The sequence below is a fragment of the Crotalus tigris genome, unplaced genomic scaffold (assembly GCF_016545835.1).
Source record: "Crotalus tigris isolate CLP2741 ecotype Arizona unplaced genomic scaffold, ASM1654583v1 scf7180000017890.1996003, whole genome shotgun sequence".
NCBI classification, from domain to species: domain Eukaryota; kingdom Metazoa; phylum Chordata; class Lepidosauria; order Squamata; family Viperidae; genus Crotalus; species Crotalus tigris.
This window is the reverse complement of record NW_024096707.1, coordinates 1,244,527-1,266,343: the sequence shown is the minus strand read 5'-3', so window position 1 is coordinate 1,266,343 and position 21,817 is coordinate 1,244,527. Positions and strand designations below refer to the sequence as shown.

General features: G+C 36.6%; 1 protein-coding gene across 3 annotated transcripts in view; it reads right to left on the bottom strand.

Moving 5' to 3' along the window:
- Window positions 1–17,457, bottom strand: part of KIF5B (kinesin family member 5B) — a 40,419-nt gene extending 22,962 nt beyond the window's left edge. For 2 of the 3 annotated variants that reach the window (XM_039344090.1, XM_039344091.1), the window contains exons 1-12: window positions 17,113–17,457; window positions 11,683–11,770; window positions 10,330–10,403; window positions 8,129–8,233; window positions 6,570–6,618; window positions 4,052–4,107; window positions 3,883–3,970; window positions 2,423–2,547; window positions 1,984–2,088; window positions 1,559–1,704; window positions 823–971; window positions 1–194 (exon numbers count right to left, since the gene is read on the bottom strand). In XM_039344090.1, coding sequence (XP_039200024.1) covers window positions 1–194; window positions 823–971; window positions 1,559–1,704; window positions 1,984–2,088; window positions 2,423–2,547; window positions 3,883–3,970; window positions 4,052–4,107; window positions 6,570–6,618; window positions 8,129–8,233; window positions 10,330–10,403; window positions 11,683–11,770; window positions 17,113–17,238 — 1,305 coding nt within the window. In that variant the 5' untranslated portion in view covers window positions 17,239–17,457. The remainder of the gene's footprint in view (window positions 195–822; window positions 972–1,558; window positions 1,705–1,983; window positions 2,089–2,422; window positions 2,548–3,882; window positions 3,971–4,051; window positions 4,108–6,569; window positions 6,619–8,128; window positions 8,234–10,329; window positions 10,404–11,682; window positions 11,771–17,112) is intronic. The other variant, XM_039344089.1, reaches the window with a different exon arrangement.
- Window positions 17,458–21,817: the final 4,360 nt, after the last annotated feature.

Below are 21,817 nucleotides of genomic sequence, written 5' to 3'. Positions count from 1 at the left end.
CTTGTCATCTAACTGTTTATACACTTTAGCCATTTCTTCTTCACACTTTCTCCTTTCAGCATCAGTAAAATTGCCAATCACTCCAATAGTAGGAGTCGGGGTATCATTAATGATCGTAATATCTTTATCCACAGCAAATGCTTCCAAATTAGCCTTTTCCTTGTCAAATTGTTCCTCAAGAGGTACAGTCTCACCTTTAAAACAGAAATTCCCCAGGATATAATTACTTTCAGGAAGAAAATGTTAAAAAATGACTTCACTTTAAACAAGTATTTATATCATGAACATTTTTTGAAATTCCATTATTCATATTTATAAAAGCCATCTAGATCAGGGGTGTCAAACTGCCAGCCAGTGGGCCGGACGCATCATCCAGAAGCCGCACCCACCCCATTGCCAGCAATGGCAAAACCATTCCGATACATTGCGCGATGTGACATCGCAAATTTGACATGTTTGATCTAGATACACAAAAAATACTGTCTTTCTGGACTGAATACAGAATGTCAATATATGCACAGATGAAATGTAAAACAATTTAGTACTGGAACATAATGTCACTGATACTCTGATATTTTCATAACTTCTGCCTTATCACTATATATATAGAATATTTAGCTGCAACACTGTAGAGAATTTTACTTAATTTCAATGCTATGCTGAAAAAAGGCATTCTGTTAAGACTAAGACAACTGAAGTAGGTTGAAAATGCCTTGGAAGTCCCATTACATCATATGAGTTATTTTTAAACAAAAGCCATGGTAATGCCATTTCATGTTTAATAAAAAAATTATCTCAGAATAAAAGACTGTAAGTACTCACCATTGCGCCATCTACTGAGCTCATTTTCAAGCCACTGGATTGTGTTACGCAGTGTTTTGTTTTTCTCTTTTTCTTTTTCATATTTTTTCTTCCATTGTTCTGCAGTTAATTCTACATTAACACACACTGTATTCTTGATAGTCTTGGCTCTATAAAGGCAGTTACAAGGTTAACTAAATATAGGGTTGTTTAAACTGATAGATTTAAATGTTAATCTTCAACCCTATCTTCAACCCTAATCCCTTTTCTGAACAATTAAAACAATATGTACATAGTTTTGTCACCTTTATGCAGCTTCACAATATGGCACATTGTATCTAGTTCATCTTTTGTATGATTGTGAAAAGCTCAATTCAGCCATATAGCAGAAAATACTAGTAGCAAATAGAAGTGTGGCAACATAAGCCAGGTGAAAAAACTTCAGTTTATGTATAACTTTGTATCCCAAATATACATCAACTTGTATTTTTGTATCCCCAAAATAAATTAATCAGAAATGTATCCCCAAAGGTCTAACTTTCTATTTCTGATTATAATAATTGACAAGGAACTTACAGAATCAAGCTTTAAGAAAAATATTTTAGTGAAGCAAACATTAGACAAAAATACACGTACATGTATATTTTATATACACAATAGCTCAAAACTTGCATCATCAAGTTTTGTGGAAGTCTAAAGTCTGCTTCAGTGTAATCATTCTGCTTTTACAATCTCATGCTTAAGGTTATTCACTCACCTCTGACCAAATAACAGTGTAGATTTTGTTTCAGATTCATTGTAAGATGATGGGGAACAGCAAATAACAATTGTGGTTCTACAATTGCCTCCTAAGGAATCTTGTAAAATTCTGGTCATTTTACTATCTCGATATGGAACATATGTCTGCAAATAAGAAAAAGGTTTTTACTATACCCTATTGCAGACAAGTGAGAATATTTTATACTTTCCCAAACCAAAAATCATTTAAGTTTAATTTGGTATGGTATTTTCAGCAGGAAGTTCTATGTAATTTTGCTATAATTATGCATAATGTAATTGAGCTTATTATACTTATAAAATATTCAACACATACTAAAGCAATGAAAGTAATTAACATAACAAATTTTCTACCTGAAATTAAGCAATTTGCATCAAGCATTTGCAAATCACTAACATACTTACACTATTTTCAGCTAAAGCAGAAATGACATTTCCAAGAGCTGACAGGGATTTGTTGATATTTTTAGCTTCATCCAATACTGCACCTTCTGCTCCAGTTTTACTAACCTAGAATAATGTAAAAAATTGTAAGGCTAATCAATCTGTATTTTACAAATTTTGGACTGTATTTAGAAATGCACATACAATATAATATTTGCCTTTCCCATTATAACATTTCTTCCCATGTACCCTCATTCCAACTATGTTCCTGGTAATTTTTCAAAATTATGGAGGATCTGCTAAGTCTATAGGTAAGTCACATGTCATTTTAAAAGGAAAGCTCTAGCAAGTGTTTAGAAGAATATTGCAAGTGCATGTAGCCCATATTAAAATGCAGTGTTAACATTATAAAATGAATTAACAAAAATCTAGAAATGTTTTTTAAAACAGTAAATATTACCTTTTCACTACCTGCCAAGTCTACAAGATAAAGTTTTCCACTCAATTTCTGCTCTGTTTGAGTGTTTTCTTGCTTTACATTAATGAGAAAGATGCTATGACTTCGAGAGCTATGTTCATTCATATCTGTAAAACAACAGTTTTAAGGCTTTATAAATGTCCATTCTGTCAACAGCCTTTACTCCATAATTGAATTATAAGTGTCTCATAAATCAAAACAGAATAAATCAATACATCTAATAAAAAAACAATATATTCCTTCATCAAAAAGAACTGCACCAAATCTACAAAACTGATTTCTTTATTTTTAAAGCCATGTTTATTTGTCATTGCAATAAGGAAGTATATAAAACAACCAGATGCTCTTAAGTCAAGCTTGATTCCTTGTGGCTATCTAGATAACACCATAGAAATGGCTTGTTCCCTCCTCCCCAAATAATGAAGGATTCAGTTATAAAGTTCTTAAAGTCTTTCCATCCTGGTGTCCTTCAGTATGTTGACTTATACATGCAATTTATAACCTGTATATGTAAAAGAATCGTAACCCTAAAGTCTCTCTATAGGCAACTAGGTCTTCCTATTAGGAAATGGAAAATCACTGCTACTTAATTATTGAAAATGTTGTAGAGAATTACTTTCCTTGAAGGAAAAGATTTCCATCGTTATAAAAAAAAAAAGCCAAAGCAGCCCTTTTTCAATCACTAACAACCAGGAGAAAATGGATTGTAATATATTGCCAGCATATTTTCATTCCCATTTCATTCAGGAAAATCAATTATCCCTGCCATAGAAGAGAAACATGGGAAAGGATAAAATTTAGGCCAATATTTAAAACTGAATTAATTTTATTTCTATTATATGCATTTATAATCTAGGTAGTTATCTGAATTATTGGGATCAGATATGTGCTTTCATTCAGAGAATTTTTAAAACAAGTGTGCAATTTAAATCAGAGATTTTTCTTTTAGATTTGATGGATAAGCAGCTTGAGAAAAAACATGGGACTTTGTTTCTATATTTAGTAAGAGCAGGGAGACTTTTGTATGCATAGAAATAGAAGAGCCCAGATTCCCACAATTGAAGCATGGGTGGTGAAGTTAATGAATCTGGCTGAGATGGAGAAGCTAACTACTCTGGTTAAAGAAAAAATTTCGTCTGGTTTTGTTTCTATGTGGACATCCATCTTGGACTTTTTACTTGAAGCTGAAAGAAATTAAATTTTAATTTTGGGATTTCATGATATTTTTCTTATTTTCCTTTCTTTTTTTCTTATTTCTTGCACATTCCTCCTCCTCATTTTTCCTTTTTAGTTCCTTTTTTTGCTGGTTTTTATATTTTAGCTTTTGTAGAAATTTTTAAAAAGTATATATAATTTAGATAGTTACCCACTGGAAAAAATGCTAATTCTTAATTAGAATAACCTGACTTTTTTAAAAAATTAAACTACAACAAATCACTTACTTGTAACTGCTACATGCCTGTTTGATTTTCCTTCATCTATAGTATCCATAACTTCGTCTGGACTACATACAAACCGTTCAGTGCAGCCCTATGAAAATATATTTTAACATAATAATTAAACAAATTACATCTAAAGAATGCAAAATACATACTCAGATCTTATACTCACCTTTACATAAGGTACTCGGTTTTTGTCCTCATGAACAGAAAGATTGGTCTTTGAAACTAACAGGAAAAAATTACAATAATTGATATTTGCTCATTAAATAGGGATGCCTAGAACTAAGCATATTCTGGTTTTGACTTGATATAAGGGATACCTTTGATTGAAAAACAGAGTACAATAATAAAAGCCATTTCTTGCTACTATCTGGACATACTTATAACTGGAGACATAAATTATTGTCATATTAATAACCGTGGTACAATCATAATTCTCCACAAATACTTCTGGATTTGTTTAATACTACCTTAACGCCATTTTGTAGCAATTATTCCATAATGTAATTATTCCTTTATTAGACAAAAGTAGACCTCCATTTAATTAGAGATTAGAAAGATTTTAGAAAGAGCCGGCATAGACATACTCCACTCAGTACCAAGGATGCAGCTGTAGAAGTGGTCAACAGCATTAAGTATCTGGGGGTGCAGATAACTAACAATCTGAATTGGTCTCTCCACATGTTATCCTTAGTGAATCGTGCAAACCAGCGTCAGCATTTCCTGCATCGGATGAGGACAGCACATCTTTCTCCTTCTGTCCTGCCCACTTTTTACACAGGCATGATTGAGAGCGTTTTAACAAGCTGCATCATTGTCTGGTTTGGGGGCAGCAGAGCCTCAGATAGAAGCTCCATACAGAGATTGGTAAGGGCAGCAGAGAAGATCATAGGAAGTTCGCTTCCTTGTATTCAGGATGTGCTTATAAGCGCTGTGTGCTTAGAGCTCAAAGCATTGTTAAAGACCCCACACACCCACTTTACCGTTTCTGTTGCTCCCCTCTGGGAGGAGGTTTCAGACTACCCGATTCTGTAACAGCTTTGTTCCCTATGCCATCTCTCTGGTAAACTTGCAAGATTTGTTTTTTTCGCCATGCTCATGTTTACATAACCCGAACTAGACTGATGTTTCTCTGTGTTATATAATATAAGTGGGTATATGCATGATTCTGTATTTATTTATTTTTGTCATATATAAGTAGTCTATATTGGAGGTGGTGACCCTTTGAGAGCTGTATGAAACAAAATTTCATTTTAATGTATGCCGATTACTGTACATTCAAAGTGACAATAAAATTATTATTCTATTCTATTTTATTCTATTCTATTCTATTCTATTCCATTCCATTCCATTCCATTCCATTCCATTCCAATTGGTTACAAACTTGACATTTGTAAAATTTGCTATTAAAATTTAAGTCCATTATTGTTTTTCCCCACTAAGTTTTAAATTCCTTAGCTTTCTTTCCTAGGAAAAATACTGTATTCACATGAATTTTACATTTTATATTTTTTTCTAATCACATTGCTAAGTTGAAGTGACAACAACTATTCAAACTGCAACTTTACAATTTATACAATGGCATTGCAGTATTTGGAACACAGGGCTAGCCTATGCTGTTCAAAATTCTGATCTGTTTTAGCTTTCATTTCAAGCCTTTTGTGTTCAGCCCAGAGATAATTCCCACTTAACAACAGCAATGGGGACTGACAACTCCGTCACTAAACAAGGTATCTGTAAAGTGAAACATCATGTGATCACATTGGATTTGCATCAGTTATGCTACAATCATTAAGCTAATCATGCATGGTCATTATGTGAAACATTACATGACAGTAATTTGCAAGTTACTGCCAGCTTCTCCACTGACTTTGCTTGTTGGAAGCCAGCTGTGAAGCTTGCAAATGGTGATTGCCTGACTGTGGGATGCTGCAAACATCTAAGCTTGAGGACCACTCATAAAACTACTTTTATGCACTGTTGTTAAATTTAAACAATTGCTAAACATAAAAGTCATTAACTGAGGACTATCTGTAGAAAATAATATTACTGTATAAAATGTAATACTAAAATCCTATACATTTTGCCACTAATCATGAATTCTGTCTACTTCTTTTTATAAGACCAAGATATAATTCCCATGATATTCTAATTCAGTGGTTCTCAACCTGTGGGTCGAGACCCCATTTGGGGTCGAACGACCATTTCACGGGAGTCGCCAAACAACGCAGTCCGCCATTTTTTCCCCCTTAGCTGTGCTACTTTTTCCTTAGCTGTGCTACTTCCTTTTATTCTATTGGCTTTTGAAAGCCAATAGAATAGACTCTCTTGAATAGAGTCTAATTCTATTGGCTTTCAAAAGCCAATAGGAATTGTCCAGGCTGTCTCTGCCCTGCTTAGCCCGCCAAAAGTCCCATTCTGCAAACGGTGCTGCACCAGTTGAGTAGTCCTCGACTGACGACCGGTTGGGGGTCGCGGCATTAAAAAGGTTGAGAACCACTGTTCTAATTCTTTAATTTGCCCATCCTCATGCTATTATTATATGCACATCATTGTCTTACTACTTCATTAGAATCTCCAAAAATTCTCAACTGTGCTAATAGACAATACCTTTAAGATCAAGTTTGGTTATGCTTCTTTGCAAGAAAAATGCATCTATTCATCTTCAAAAGAAAGAATATACTCACCATCCAAAAGGTCCCTTATTTTATCCAAATAAATTTCAAAATATGATACCTAAAAGAATATGGCATAAAGAAACTGTAACTTTTCAGTTATGCAAAATCAATAAATACTAAAATAATGTACCTATGATTCATTTATAAACCTGAATACAGTATTCTGAATCATTTTGATAGCCACAGTGTTATAAAGTTCACAAATGTTAAAATTTTAAAATGGCACAATTTTAAAAAAGTGAACCTGTGACAATAAGAATTGAAACTTAGAAAATCAAAAATGATCCTGCAACTTAATAAAAATGTCACTAAAGTTAGACATCACTGCCTTATTCAAAATTTGTGAACTCAAAATACATGAGCAAAACAAACATTCTCTTCCTAAAATTATATTATGTATGATATGTATATATAAAATCACTAAAACCCTTCAAATATAAAATATGTAATCTTTGCAGTAAAGTACTATTTTCAAATCTCATGACATTTCAAACTATACAAGTTTGAAAGTGTGAAGACTACTCTTATCCAATATACTCTGTTTTAAGGCAAGTAGTTATCAATTTTTGGAAGATAGAACTGATCTTTCATTCTCAGACCGAGAATACTTTCTGATTGGCTCTTAATAATGTGTTTGCTTTAGCAAAGTTTAGTAAAGCTTGGTAAGAAAGTAAACTTTGGTCTGTATATAATTTCAAACTAAAGGATTTTAAGTTGCACATTGGGAAATTGGATTGCTCTTACAATAGGAAATTGCCTGTACTCTCTATATACCTCCCAATTATTTCAGAGGGGCTCTCAACCTCTCAAAAGCAACTCTGGATTCTCTTTATTCTTGCAATCCATCTTAAAGGCCATTGAGAAGACTATTCAATGCATCTAACAGAATCTGCTCTGAGACAAACTAAATGTTCTTAAAGTTTAAAATCATAAACATTAAAATCATAAATTTCTTATGAACTTGACTGAGGCATAGTCTGACCTGGCTGTTTGGGAAGAGTTTGAGTACGCTGGTCTCAATGTAGTGGACAGTGTCATTAGGCCTGTAAGGCTACTCGTGTATTAGATCATGTCAGCTCCAGGGAGCAATGGAGCAAGTGGATTATCTAGAACTTTTTTCAGTTGGGTTCCAGATCACTTTATACTGATAAGGCACTGGTCACACTTACAAATTGCCTCTAACAGAATTGGGATTGCAGTAGTACATCCATCCTGACTATTCTTGGGTTTCTCAACAGTTTTCAATGCTACTAATTATGGTGGAATTCTGGACCAGCTTAGAGGCTTAGAAGTGTTCTTCTTGTGGGATTGGTTTCAGTTGGTGTTTGTAAGGCAGAGATATCTAGTCACAATTTAAATTATGAAATAATATATTAAAGATTTGCTTATTCCCAGGCCAGGGCACTCTGTGAGCCCACTGAATTGTAAAGATACACGAATGACCTCAGATGTGATGTTTCTTTAATTTTTCTTTTCATAGCTTACCTGTTGTTTTTACAATATGTTAGCCATCCAGTTTCATATTGTCAGGTATACATTGATATAAACAAAATGAATGAATAAATTACCTTAATATGAAATTCCAAATTTTCATCCATGGAATAAATATAATTAAATATATCTTGCACTATTCTTGGAATAATCCCCATTCCATCTGGATCATGCAACTTCCCCTTGAAATAAAAATGAATTTAATTATTGCCGGATTGCATAGTCTGAAAAGAATGAATAGGATTTTTGAAAAACTATACTCACAATCAGCTTATAATTCATAATTCAGACAGTCACTTATGGGCTGGTCTCCTCAGTTTGACTACTGCAATATATTCCACATGGGATTGCCCATAAAAATCAACTGGACACTTCAACTGGTCCAGAATGCAGAATTCAGCAACATAGGAAGTGATAAGCATGCTTTGATATGTCCATGTAATGCTTCTGCTTCACTAGTGTGTGATTGCTTGTTTCCACCTGTGATTCAAGTTGCTAATCGCTACCTCTAAAGTCCTCCATGGCATAGGGCCTACTTACTTGAGGGATCCCGTCTCTTATAGTGTCTGCCTGGCTGATCCAATCTAGCATCTGGATGCCTTCTATTAAACAATGATATATTTTGAGACCTCTCTAGCAGCATTTGCACTCTAGAATGATGTTCAAATGGCCCCAGTCTACCCATGGTTCTTTGAAACCCTCTTTGGATTGTGAGAATTTTTTAAAATTTCTATCTGCTTTGTAATTTTGCTATCTTATCTCCTTTTTTGTTCTTTGTCCTTCCAAAGCTTTAATTTTTTTTAATAATATGTAAACCAGTCATCAATGGTTAGCAGGCATATTAATTGCTATTATTATAAGCAAAATGTATAGGCATGATCCAGCTAATCACTAACCCACTAATTTCAATTCTGAGAAATAACTACCTATTTTATTTTTTCCACTGAAGTTGATGAAATGTAATAACATTTACCAAATTATCACTATACCATATAGAGATAATCCTTGCTTAACAATAATAATTGGGACAGTAATTTATATTGCTAAGTGATGAGGTCATAAAACATGTCACATGATGACATCACGTAATCCTGGCAATCCTGTTGCCATTGTTAAGTGAGGATCAAGGATCATTAAGCAAAGGATCTTCTTGTGACCAGGATCTGCTAGCAAAATCAGTGGGGAAGCTAGGAGGAAGTCGCAAGTCCCAGGCAGCTTACAAATAGGCCAGAAGGCAGGTAACTGGCTGTTGCAGCGTAACTAGGCATGCAACTAGGCGTAACTAGGCGTGCTCCAGTAGGTGGGAATGCACACAGGTGGCTGCTGGAGCCTGGTACAACTACAAACAGATGCAGAGTGGGTGCTCTGAAGGATGGGAAAACATGCAGACAGTTGGTGCAATCCAGTGCGAGCAAGATCAGACATTGAGTGATCCAGAGATAGGAGTGTGTACAGGTAGTTGCTGCAGACTGGGACAAATGTGGCCAGGAGGGAAATTCTATGGAGTGCAGCAGAGCACATGGGAAAGTGGTGGGAATGATTTACAGGAGCAATTTATGACCCTCCTTGCTAGCTTCCACATTGACTTTACTTGGCAATCAGGTGACCACAGGGCACTGCAATCGTTTAAGTGTGAGCTAATTGCCTGCATTGGATTGCGATCATGTGAGTGTGGGGGGAGCTAACATGTCCAGAACTTTAAAGACTGGTGGAAATTATTACTAATTTAGTGCCACTATAACTTTGAACAACTGCTCAATAAGTGGACATTAATCAAGGAGTAAGTATATCTTTTTTCACTGTGTTCCCAACTATCAGCAACTAAGCTCTATTTTTGTTCTGCTATTATTTAAATTTAGAAGTAAATATTTAAGTTCTTAGTTGTAGGTCTAGCCTTATTTTGTTGGATCTTTTTACACCTAATCCTCTTTTTATTATTGCATTTTACACTTACTTTTTTGTTGTATTTTATGGAATGTTTCATGTTGTGACCTGTGGTTACAACAATACACTTACTACCTATTTAAAATGGAATGTATACAATTGGTAACTTGATAAACAGAAATATTATTCCCTAGAAACAATTACATTAATGCTTATAATTGTCTGAGTTTTCTACTACATAATTTTACTAAGAAATGTCTTGCTGAGCTATAATTCTTTTCATTTATTTCTACAATTATTGCTAGTTAGCCTTCATTTGGATCTTATTCACTAAATACAGTTTGATGTGTATAGAGAAGTATGGACCAAGTAACCATATTTAGTAATACCTTACCTCCATAGTGTGAGTTTTCCCAGATGATGTTTGTCCATAAGCAAATATTGTACCATTGTATCCTTCAAGTACATCTACAGTAGAAAGAGCATACATTAATAATAGATTCCACAGTAAGTTCATGCAAAGCACTATATTTTGAAATCAATATTCTTCTTTGGAAGATTTATTAAGTTTTGCTCCAGAGAGTTCAGTACTTTTGTATGCAATAAAAATGTTTAATAAAGTAAGATAATTGTGGAAAAAGGAAGAATAGATATTTGATCTGGGCAAATATTTAACTTCTTGGCAGATCAGGAATTTCAGTCCATATTATCTCCCTACCAGAGTTTCTACTATTCAATTTAAGCATTAATAAAGGTATATAATTTAACCCCATCTTTAAACATTCACTATGTGCCAGGGACTTTCTTCCTAAATATAGCATGGCTGAATTATGGTGGTTCCATATGTTCCACAAAAAGTAACTACTGGACAAAATCTTTGCAATGTTGTCCTTGCATCCTTGCTATTGCTTTCTCATAGTATCCTATATGATTTTAATTTGTACTTCTTATTCACTAGCAATACAATCTTTAGTGCAAGGAGAAAACAACCACTATGCATTATCAGTTCTCTTTCACTGTCACCTGTCTCTCATTTCCATTTTGTTTGCTCATATTCTCTTCTTTATGTCTTTATGATTATTCTCTCAGCAGCAACAGCAAGAGCAAGTACAATGCTTCCTTGTCAGTTCACGATTAGAAATGACAGTTAATAGATAACATTCAATAAGCTTAACAAGAGATAAAGAATAGGTATGAATTGTTTGTTTTTTAATGATCTAAGGATAACTGAGAGGAAGAGAGACAGTGTATGTCTGCAGTATGTGGAAATAAGAAAAAATGTGTACATGGTTGTCTATCCAACAGTCACTTGCTATGTATGAGAAAATAATTTAATGTGTTAATTAATTCTAAAGAAATATCTTATTTTAAAGGTGAGGATATTTATTTTACAAGAAGCTACACAAAGAAAAAATCAGTTTGAATTGAATTATCTATTTAATTACTATTATTATTAATTACTATTACTAATTATTATTATAAATTTGGGTTTATTTTGTAAATTTGGAAGTGGGTCTCTTGGCATATTTCTGATAGATATATGAAAAAAATCTCCCCCTTCAGACATTAGACTGAATTTTAATTCTGTGTCAGATTTAAAGAACAAGCTAATTTTTGAACCTAAACTACGTTGTTTGGTCTTGCTACTAAATTAGTGTTTTAAAAGGCAAAACAATTTATAAGACACAAAACTACACCTGTGACTCACATATTTTATTATTATTTAAGTAAAGATGTCTCCTCTTACCTTTGACAATCTTTTTAGCACAATCATTATATACTTGTTCTTGTGATGTGTGTGACTGGAATACATGGTCAAATATATAAGGCTTAGACTGGAAAAAATAAACATAAAGTTATAAATTTAGAATAAATCCTTTGGTATGTTGAGTCATGGGTTACGTTGTATACCTCAAATGTTTGGTAACAAAAATATTTTTTTGCTAAACCTCATACTGGTTCCTTGAAAAAACTAATTTTCTTTCGATTTGTACATTTATTTTATTATTAGACTTCTATATTACCCATCTAATTGATTTAATAATGAAACTGATTACAAATGCCAGCAAAAGGAGAGGTGATTTTCAAGGTGAATTTTACCCAATGCTTGAGAGTATGTTAGTTTTAATAAATATATGCGCATGAATATCCAGCAAATTTTTCAGACATTGAAAGCAGTGAATTAACCATTAAAAGTGGCCTAACATGTATTTGAAAATGTTAGAAAAGATGCAGGAATCCAATATAACCTGAAACTGAGTTAATTTTAGCTTTGAATAATTTGATTATTTCATCTCATTTTGATGATAGCCAGCTTTGGCCTAGTGATCAAGTGGTTAAGACCAGGCTAGAAAACAGAAGACCATACTTTCCCAAGCCAGATGAGTGACCTTGGATCAGTCATACTTTCTCAGCCCAACTCACCTCACATGGTTCTTGTTATTGTAGAGAAAATAGGAGGAAGAAAGTGCATTGGATATGTTCACCGCCTTGAGTTATTTGTGAAAATAATAAAGGTGGGATATAAATAAATAAAATATTTTTCCCGTGTTTATCAAAACTTTTCAAATGCAATGCAGCTTATTAATTTTTCTGCCAAAGGAACAAATACTGAAATGATAAATATATATTTTATAGTTTCTAGAAATGTTTCTAGAAATATTAGATGATGCTTCCCTTATTAGATTGAAATATAATAGCACTGGATGCTAAAGTAATGAGCAGTCTAAAGACTATAAAAATAGTAATCCAAAAATATAGTAAATGATAAAAAAAGAGCTTTTTAAGAATTGTAATAGACTGCTAATTTTAAATTAAGAACAAATCTGAATCATATATTTCAATGTCTAAAGATCAATATACTCAACACTCCTAAAGAGTTAAGCAAAGAGATATGAAATGATGTTTCATAATTGTATCAAGTGCTACTAGGATTGATTTTAATAGGCTGCTTCAAGAAATAATACTTTCAGACACTGTCTCATTTCCAATCTGGTTAAAAAAAGGTAAGTTAACAACCACATAGTTTTTGGTTCAAAATAATTTTTTAATATTCTTCTCACAAATTAAGAGTACACTAATTCTTTTATTAACTCTGTTAAACGTGTTTTATATAAGTCACTACAAAGCTGATTTTATAAAAAAAAACCCACTGTATTCTTAAAAAATACTGAAATCTGTTTTACACCAGTACATGATAGCAAAAGCAAGTAGCATTAACTCTGAAGAGAATGAATAATGCAGTTTACTGGTTTTGAATATAAATTTGCTGTCTCCTGGTATTAGAGCTTCCCAGTTTCTAGGGAAAATTATTGTTTCTAATCATTACAAATTTATAAACAAGAATTTCCATTTTGTTTTAATTAAAACACTTTACAAGTTAAGAAATTAGATTTAGAGAAGTATGAGGAATATTAAAGAAGTTTATCATTACATTTATTGTTGTTTCTATTACAGACAGAACAAAAGGCCTATCTAGTCTAGGTTCCGTGAGGTGAAAAAAATGCTGCTACTTTAAGATATTCTTATACAGTACTCATTTATTCATTAAAAATGTGCTATGCTCATATCATATCCAAAGTTCTTATCCTTAACATTTCCAATGTATGCATAGCTCTGGTATTTATTTAACTTACATTAAACTTTATTAAAGTTATGAAGTAAACATTGCTTAAGATATAGATTTCCTAATCAAATGATATCATGAGAATCTGATAATCAAAGGTTTTCATGAGTATTAATCCTGACTGCTATAATTTCTGTCATCAGATCAACAAGCCCTTCACATCAGTTGTAAGGAACACATGGGAAAGTGTAACTGTCCATATCTTCTGTTTACAGACTTTCCATAGCTGCTTGGTTAACTATTTTGAGAAAATATTGAATTACAGCCTTTAATCTGAACAAACATGAGTTCATTTTTTTAGGAACTACCTGGCTTATTCTGACAAATTGAATTCACACACTTAATAACAAACTGTTCATCTGATTTACCCAGCATGAAGCTTGTCTTCATGTTTTGCAAAGATCTCATGAAAAAAAATCCATTCATCACATCAGATTTTGGAACCGCTGAAAAGCAGCCAAAAATTAAAAATAAAAAAAAATCAACCTCCAAAAAATCTTGGCATCTGACAGAAGACTTAAGGGTGTAGGATCAAAAATAGTTGTTCATTATAAGGTCAAATAAAAACAGTGGATGTCCATCAATCACGAAATAAAAAGGTCCATGCACTCAATTTTAAACAATTCTGTCAATATATAGACTTTTGTCTGTTTATCAAAAACCTTTATCTCTCTCTCTGTGCCTGATAGGCATGCATTGCACATAAAGCATACCTTAAGCATGAAAGTTGACTGGGTGATTTTGGAACAATCACTGGCTTTTAGCTCAACTCACATCACAGGGATGTTGTTGTGGAAAAAAATGAAAAGAGGAAGAAATACTATATATATTTGATGCCTTGAATTGTTTATAAAAATAATAAATGAATAAAAAATCTAAAATAAAAATAATGTGCCCTGCAAAATAATTAGCAGTCCTGAATACTTTAAAAACTAAGCAGCAACAAAAATTATGGCCCTACATCATGTACCTTGAGAAATTGGAAACATTTTATTGTTGAGCCCAACACAAATGTTACATATCTGAATTAGCTTATTAGAACATGACAAGCATTATCAAATGTATATATTGTAGAAACACATTCTTCTTCTGTAACTTCAGTAAATTTCAATATGTGAAATTTGCTTTTAAAATTTTATATTTTACATTAACCATTAAAGTTTATTAAAAATATAGATATGCCCTCCTTAATAAATTGCTTGCTTGCAACAGGTAGTCTATATTTCAACAGCCCTCATTCATTTGCTCAAAATATCCTTATTCCACATAGCAAGTTAATAGTTTGTTAGGTCTCAGTCAGGACTAGGCTTATTTTCACTTCCTTTCTAACTTCTCCTCCAGTACAATTGTAGTCTATACACAATGAACCCAGAGTAGACCGAACCAATAAAGACAAAAAGATATGATAAGCCAACTCAAATATCTAAAACAAACAAAAAGGAAACCTTGTTGGGAAATTAGTATACAGGCTATATTTTTTATAGTTTTTATTAAAAGATTTTAAAAGCATAAGGAATACTGTAAATACTGGCTGAGGAATTCTGGGAGTTGAAGTCCACAAGTCATAAAAGAGCCAAGTTTGAAGACCCCTGCTGTAATGCAATGTACACAAGGCTAATTCTGAAGACTGCCAAAGAATTAATTCAAAGTGTAATTTTGATATTGATAGACTAGGACCATAATTATGAAAAACCAGGAAAATATGGACAAAAACAGAAGATTTTTTTTCAAACCACTTGAGAAAAATAAGGTTTTTCATTATTTCTCCTTATTTCTACAAGATCTTTAAAGCTCTGTTTATGACCTGGAGCATATCCTCAAAAAATCTGTACTTCCTCCTCCACCATTTCCAAGCACAGTTCAAAACAGTATCAGTTTTTAAAATCTTTTAAAGCTTAGGACAAAGATACTAAAACAATAATTTATTGCTTCTCCAAGTGAAAGAAATTGTTCTGGAAATTTTAAAGCAAATTCTGCAACATGTCTTTAAATATGCGGCTATTTCAGCCCCAGCTACTGGGGCTAACAACAAATAAAACCATTTAGGTTAGGGAAGGTTGCCATAAAGAAATGATGTGTCATAGCTGGCAACTGAGTAAAACTGAATTGAATAAAATTAACTCAAAGGAAAATATTTTCAGTAGCTTCGTCAGAAATGCATTTCTGAAATGCTCTTCCTGGGAGACCTCTTGGATCTACCAGTAATACTCCATGTTTTCATATTTCCTCAGATTTATAAGGAATTTTTCAAATGCTCAGCTGATTTTTTTATGCTATGCAAGTCATCCACACAATTATTTTAACAATAAGAATAATCTAGTTAACTTGTAGTTTTCAGCTCTTCATAAAAAGTTATATTTTCACAAAACTTCACTATAGTAAATTAGAATAAGCTATCAGACAAAACTTTAAAAAGAACTTCCAGATGTTGTTACAATTCATCTGAAACTTCTCAAGAAAAAAAATGTTAGTAGTAATTATTACAGAGCTATTGTAAAGGGAGCAGTTAAACCAATTATGTTTTATTTTTTCCCAAATCTTTCTCCTTTTCAATTTTGAATTAACTTTTTATAAAGTAGCTCAGCATCAACTACTGTTCAACAATAACATAAAGCTTATTTTCCATATGTAAACATTCATATTTTTGTTTTAAGAAAATCTGAAAAATAAGGTTAGATATTCCAGAATGCCAAGTCCAGAAACATTAAGAGTCTGGCATAAAAGCATACTAAAGGCTCAGCATTAATATTTCTGTCCTACATATAACACTAAATTATTAAATGCTTTCCTGCAAACACCGATAACATTAGTAATGGGATTCAAGTTGTGCTTTAATTCTACTTGTACAATATTGTTTGACAATTTAATGTAATCTGTGCAAGTTCCTCAAGTTTGCTATCCAATGATTTATAAGAATTTGTTGGGATAGAAATCTAGCTACTACAAATGTGTCAGGTGCTACCAACTAACTTGCTGGAAAACAACTGCTCCTACCATGCACTTACTACAGTCTTCACAGCCCCACAAGGGAGCTCTTCGATATTCTGTGAACACAAGAGTCTCACCAGTGGGTTTTGTTTTGATGCTTTTGAATACCTCACTGGTTCTTCACAATAAGGCTTACAACATGGAGCTGACTGCTTTTCTGTAAGTTCAGTACCTTTTCCAATATGTGGATGAGATAATGACCAAAGAGTTCACAGCTGCTCGAATTCTTCCCTGATTATGTGAGAAGGCTCTTAAACAAACACTTTCCCATGGGATGCCAGGCTTCGTTCAGCCCTTCCTTTTTACTCCCACAACTCCACTCGGGCAGTCCCACCTCCAGATCTCTCACACCCTCATTCATCCCGGGCGCGGCCCCTGCTTTTGGCCCCAGTATCAGCTTTCCAATATCAAGCCATCCCAATACCTTCACCTGCTGCCCTCCCTATCACCCGGTCCTCCAGCAAATGCCCAAGCCTTTGGAGCGACCCCAAGACGCCGCTGCCACCCCTTTCATTTCTCCTTCTTTCCACCCAACCTCTTCCAGCCACCCGCCCCTCCGCTCACCGCGATAACTACGGTATCTTCGCCCTGGAACTTGGCAATATATTTGTCGCCTCGAATCACTTCCGAATCGTTGAGGGGTCTGAAGCGACACATCACTTTGATGTTGCACTCCGCCGGATCCGCCATCTTAGGCCAAAGCCGCCGCCGCCCGCTGCAGCCACACCGTTTTTTCCGCTGGGATGCTGCCTGTCAAGCTCCCGTGCCGCTCAGTTCCTGAATCCACCGCCGAATTATCTTTTCCTTGGTCAAGGGAATAACTATGTCCTCCTCCACACTAGGAATGAAGAAGGGCTTTTCCGCCCTTACTGTACCGCTACCTCCTGTACTGACTTCCTTCCCAATATGGCAGCCATAAAGGCACCCGCGACCGGCGAAACTGAGACCTCCCCTTTTTAAAATAAGGGCGGGGTTGACAGCTGGTTTGGGAAGAGTGACGTCACCTTCTGCAGGGATGCCAACGGCTTGTTTGCCCTCTCACTCTCTGCGCAGGCGCCGAAACGGCTGGTGTTCTTTCAACGTGAAGCAAAGGGAACCGTCAACTCGAGCAGCGGAGTCCATCAGTCGGGGGTGGGGCTGGAGCACAACGCGCGTGACGGACAACGGAAAATTGGAGATTCGAGCCGGAAGAGTATTGATGCGCAGGTGCCCACCTCAAACGAGGAAATCTGGAGCGCGTTGTGGAAACGAGGGGACGAGGCTCGGATGCTGGAAAGGGGAGAGATTGAATTTAAGACATTCTACAGTCCCAGATTGACTGGTTCATTTCAGAAAAGTACCGTCTTCAATTTAGGATGAGAGACCATCAGGGATCTCAGGGCTAACTAGAAAACTGAATAATCTTTGTGCAGTGAAGGGAACAACAATCGACTGTCTTATTTCTATATAGTTCTACTTGTTTCCAGGAAGCTTTGCCTAATATGTAAATTACAGGATCATAGTACTCAAACTCTTTATGCCTATATCTTTGTTTGCAAGAACGTTAATTATTCCAGTCGCATTTCATCTTGCTATGTGTTGTGTGAACCTAGTCAGTCGTGGGTGGTTCTGTGTTCCAAGTGAAACCAGGAAATTGGATTACTAGACTGGTTAAATTAGTTATTCATTGATCTTATAGGCTGGTCCAGGCATAACTCATTCTGAGCAATGTAGGCTCCCAATATCTTTATTTGGATTGAAACAATAGGATTAAAATATCCAAATCAATAATATTGGCTTCATATAATGCTAGAAATAATCAGCTCTCTTGGTTCATTTTATTTCAAGTTTTTTGAGCTGCCCAATTCAAGCTAATCTGAGCTGCATACAACATAAATGCACAATAAATAACAAGCAAAAACCAGCAACTAACATTTAAGTACAAAAGTAAAATGGCAACCAAACAGAGCAAAACAACCTCAGGGGACTCCCATTCAATGAGCCTGGGAGTAAAATCAGGTCTTAGGGGCTTCCCTAAAAGCAGAGTTGAGGCTTGCCATAGTGGGGTGATTGATCCAGAGAGAAAGGGCAACCACAGAAAAAATAAGCTTTCTCCAGCATGATGAATGTAGAATCCACCGGTGGGTAATCTCAGCCTTCCTGCTCAGATGAGACTAAGTCAGAACTTTAGCCACGCCTCCCTCTGGGAGTGTCCTAGCTCAGTAGGCTCCTCAGTTAGACTAGGTTAATTGATTCACTATTTGGTTTTTATTTCGATTTTATTTTATTCAAAAGTCTCTAAATAGATTTGGCTTATTCTTGATTGAAATTTGGACTTAAATTGACTATTTGATTGGAATATTACTCAGGCCTTTTGGGCTTCAACGAGCCTAACAGGCTCCTGTGGAACAGGATACAGGCCGATTTAAAGGGGGCTTTTAGCTCCAATCAGCTGATCAGCGGGAGAGCGGATCAACAGAACAGCTGGCTTGCGGCGAATAGGAGATCCTCGGAGCTCAGGCAGACTGGAGGGCTTCCCTTTCCAACTGTTGTCAAGGTTCTCTTTGGAAGCAGGCGAATTTGGATCACAGCGGAGGTTGCAGGACTAAACAGCAAGTGCATTTGAGGAACGGGGGAAAGAGGGCTTGTTTTAAATTGAGAGATCCCTTAAAGTCTTTTCCCTTCCAGGGGGCCTTGCAGCCTCCTTTCCTCCAGTTTCTCGGCACAGTCGCCATTTTTAGGAGGGACTGAACAGCCGCAGCCTGTTTGAACGCGTGCTTAGGGCATGGCCGCCATTTTGAGCACCTCTTCAGGCACGGATGCCATTTTATAGGGACCTCATGTTCCTCTGAGCAATATTGGGCTGCTTTATTAGTTGCCTTGGCCTGCTGTGTCAGGCCTTTACCGGGGGGGGGAGCATTTTGGCACTATTTCAGGGCAACTCTGAGCATATCAAGATAATCACATAAGTGATCACCTTATTGCAATTGCATTATTGTTCTAACTACTTATTGAAGTTCAGGTTGCATACTTTCAGTACTTGTGTGAATTCAGCCAGGAAGAATTTATTTTAGGATCCACCTGTTCCATTTAGTCTGTGGCGCTGTGTTACAAGGCCTAGACAGGCAGTTCTAGTGAACTGTCTGGCTGTTTGCCATTGTTGTTGTTCAGACTGTGGGTTGTTTTCCCTCTCTGACAACCAGATCTGTGTGTTTGGGTTCCCCCCATTTCTGGATATCTCCTGCTTGGAATATTCAGACTGTAATGGCAGTCAGTGCCTTGCCCCAGGCATCACAAGGTTCTGATATTCCCCCCGCACAAGCAAAGCGCAGATCAGCTGATTTGGAAGTGGGGGGAAAGAAAAAAGCCAAGACAAAACACATTTCCACCAAAGAGCCCTCCAAGGCAGCTGAGCAAGAGGCCTTGAGGAGACATGAGGCACTGGAAAGGGAATTCTCCAAAGGCTCATGTCCAGTGAAGCTGAAGTGGTTCCCCCCGTTTCATTGGACTGTTCTCCATTTGAGCCTCCATATGCACCTTCCCATGATGCCCCTAGGGCATGGTCTCCTCAGGGGGAAACTGAACAGGTTGGTCCCCCTCACTCCTCATCTTCATCTACACAACAGGGTCCTGAAGCAACGTATGCCCCAACTGCGGCTGGGGTTAGCTCTAGGGACCAACAGGATATGTGGTCAGATCAATTCCAGGCATTCATGCACCATGCATTTACGCAATTTATGTCATCCTCTAGGAGTCAACAACCCTTGCAACCACCACCGCCTCCATCCATGCCTTCTTCTCAAATGGGATGTGCTACAGCCCCCGGTTCCGATATCTCTGAGGCTTCCTCCCAATTAGGTGAGGATGGGTCAGTGGACCTGGAGTTAGCCGACATGCCCATGTCAGAGGATGAGGAGGCAGTGCCTGAACAGACACCAACCTCGGGTCTTTTTGATCCTTCTCTTTTCAGGTCTCTACTTATGAAGATCTGTACTACGGCCAACTTCACTTCGGCACAGGAAGACAAACCTTCCGCCTCCACTAGCCAAGAGTCTAATCCCTTGTTTGCAGAACAGGTTGTGGAGGAGAAGCAGATTCCTTGTCCGAATGTCTTTCGCGCTACGGTGCAGAAACAGTGGTCATCTCTGGCCACTTCTCCTTCTCCCAGTAGTACAGAAAAAAAACTTTTCAATGTTTCTTCTTCATTTGCTTCCCTTTTAGAAGTGCCTTCTCTGGACACTCCTCTAACTTCCTTATTTTCCATGTCTGCAATTCCAAGGGATATGGCTGAAGCTCTGAAGGCAGAGGACAAGAAGTTCGAGTTCTCCCTTCGCTGAGGTCACCAGGCCTCGGCATGGGCGATTAAGGCTGTGACTTCTTCTTTTTTCACAAGGGCATCAATCATATGGCTCCGCAAACTCCAGGCACTCGTCCCCCCTGACCAGGGTAGGACACATCAGACACTGGGGAAGTTAGTGGCAGCGTCAGAGTATATGGCAGACGCTTCTCTTCATTTGACCAGGTACTCCGCTAGATCTATTGCAGCCACAGTTGCCTCTCGTAGACTACTGTGGCTGAAACAGTGGTGGACCGACTTAAAGTCTAAGTGGCGTCTGTCCACGGTCACGTACAGTGGTACACATTTATTTGGTTCGGTCTTCAAACCACACATAATTGAGGGCAAAGACAAGCGTAAGATTCTGGCACATCCCTCCAAAAAGTCGGATAGGCGGCCCCAGCAGGACTTTCGAAGACAGACTTTCCACCCCAGTAGTACCTGGGAGTGGAGGCAGCCCTTTCAGACAGGGCAGTCCTGGGATTGGACCAGAGACTCGCGATCCTTTCCCCCCAAGCAGGATCGTCAACAGGACCACCAAAACACTGGAGCCAAGGGCCAATACCAATCCAAATGCCCCTTCTGGGGCTCTGGGGGCCGTCCTTACAGGCGGTCCAAGTGACACCAAGGAGAACTCTCCCATAGGTTGTCACTTGGCGCTGTTCAGCGACATTTGGGAGCTTACCAACACCGACTCTTGGATCACGGCGACCATAAGACACGGTCTCGCTCTAGAGTTTTCCTCACCTCCTCCAGAACGTTTCACATAGTGCCCCGTATCACGAAACGCAACCAAGGCAGAATTGGTAGCCACGGCCATCTCCCACTTGATAGAAATCAGGGCCATAGAACCGGTACCCCAGGAACAGGAGGGAGAGGGTTTTACTACATTCTGTTCATGGTACCCAAAACCTCAGGGGGATGGAGGGCGATTCTGGACTTAAAGGGCCTGAA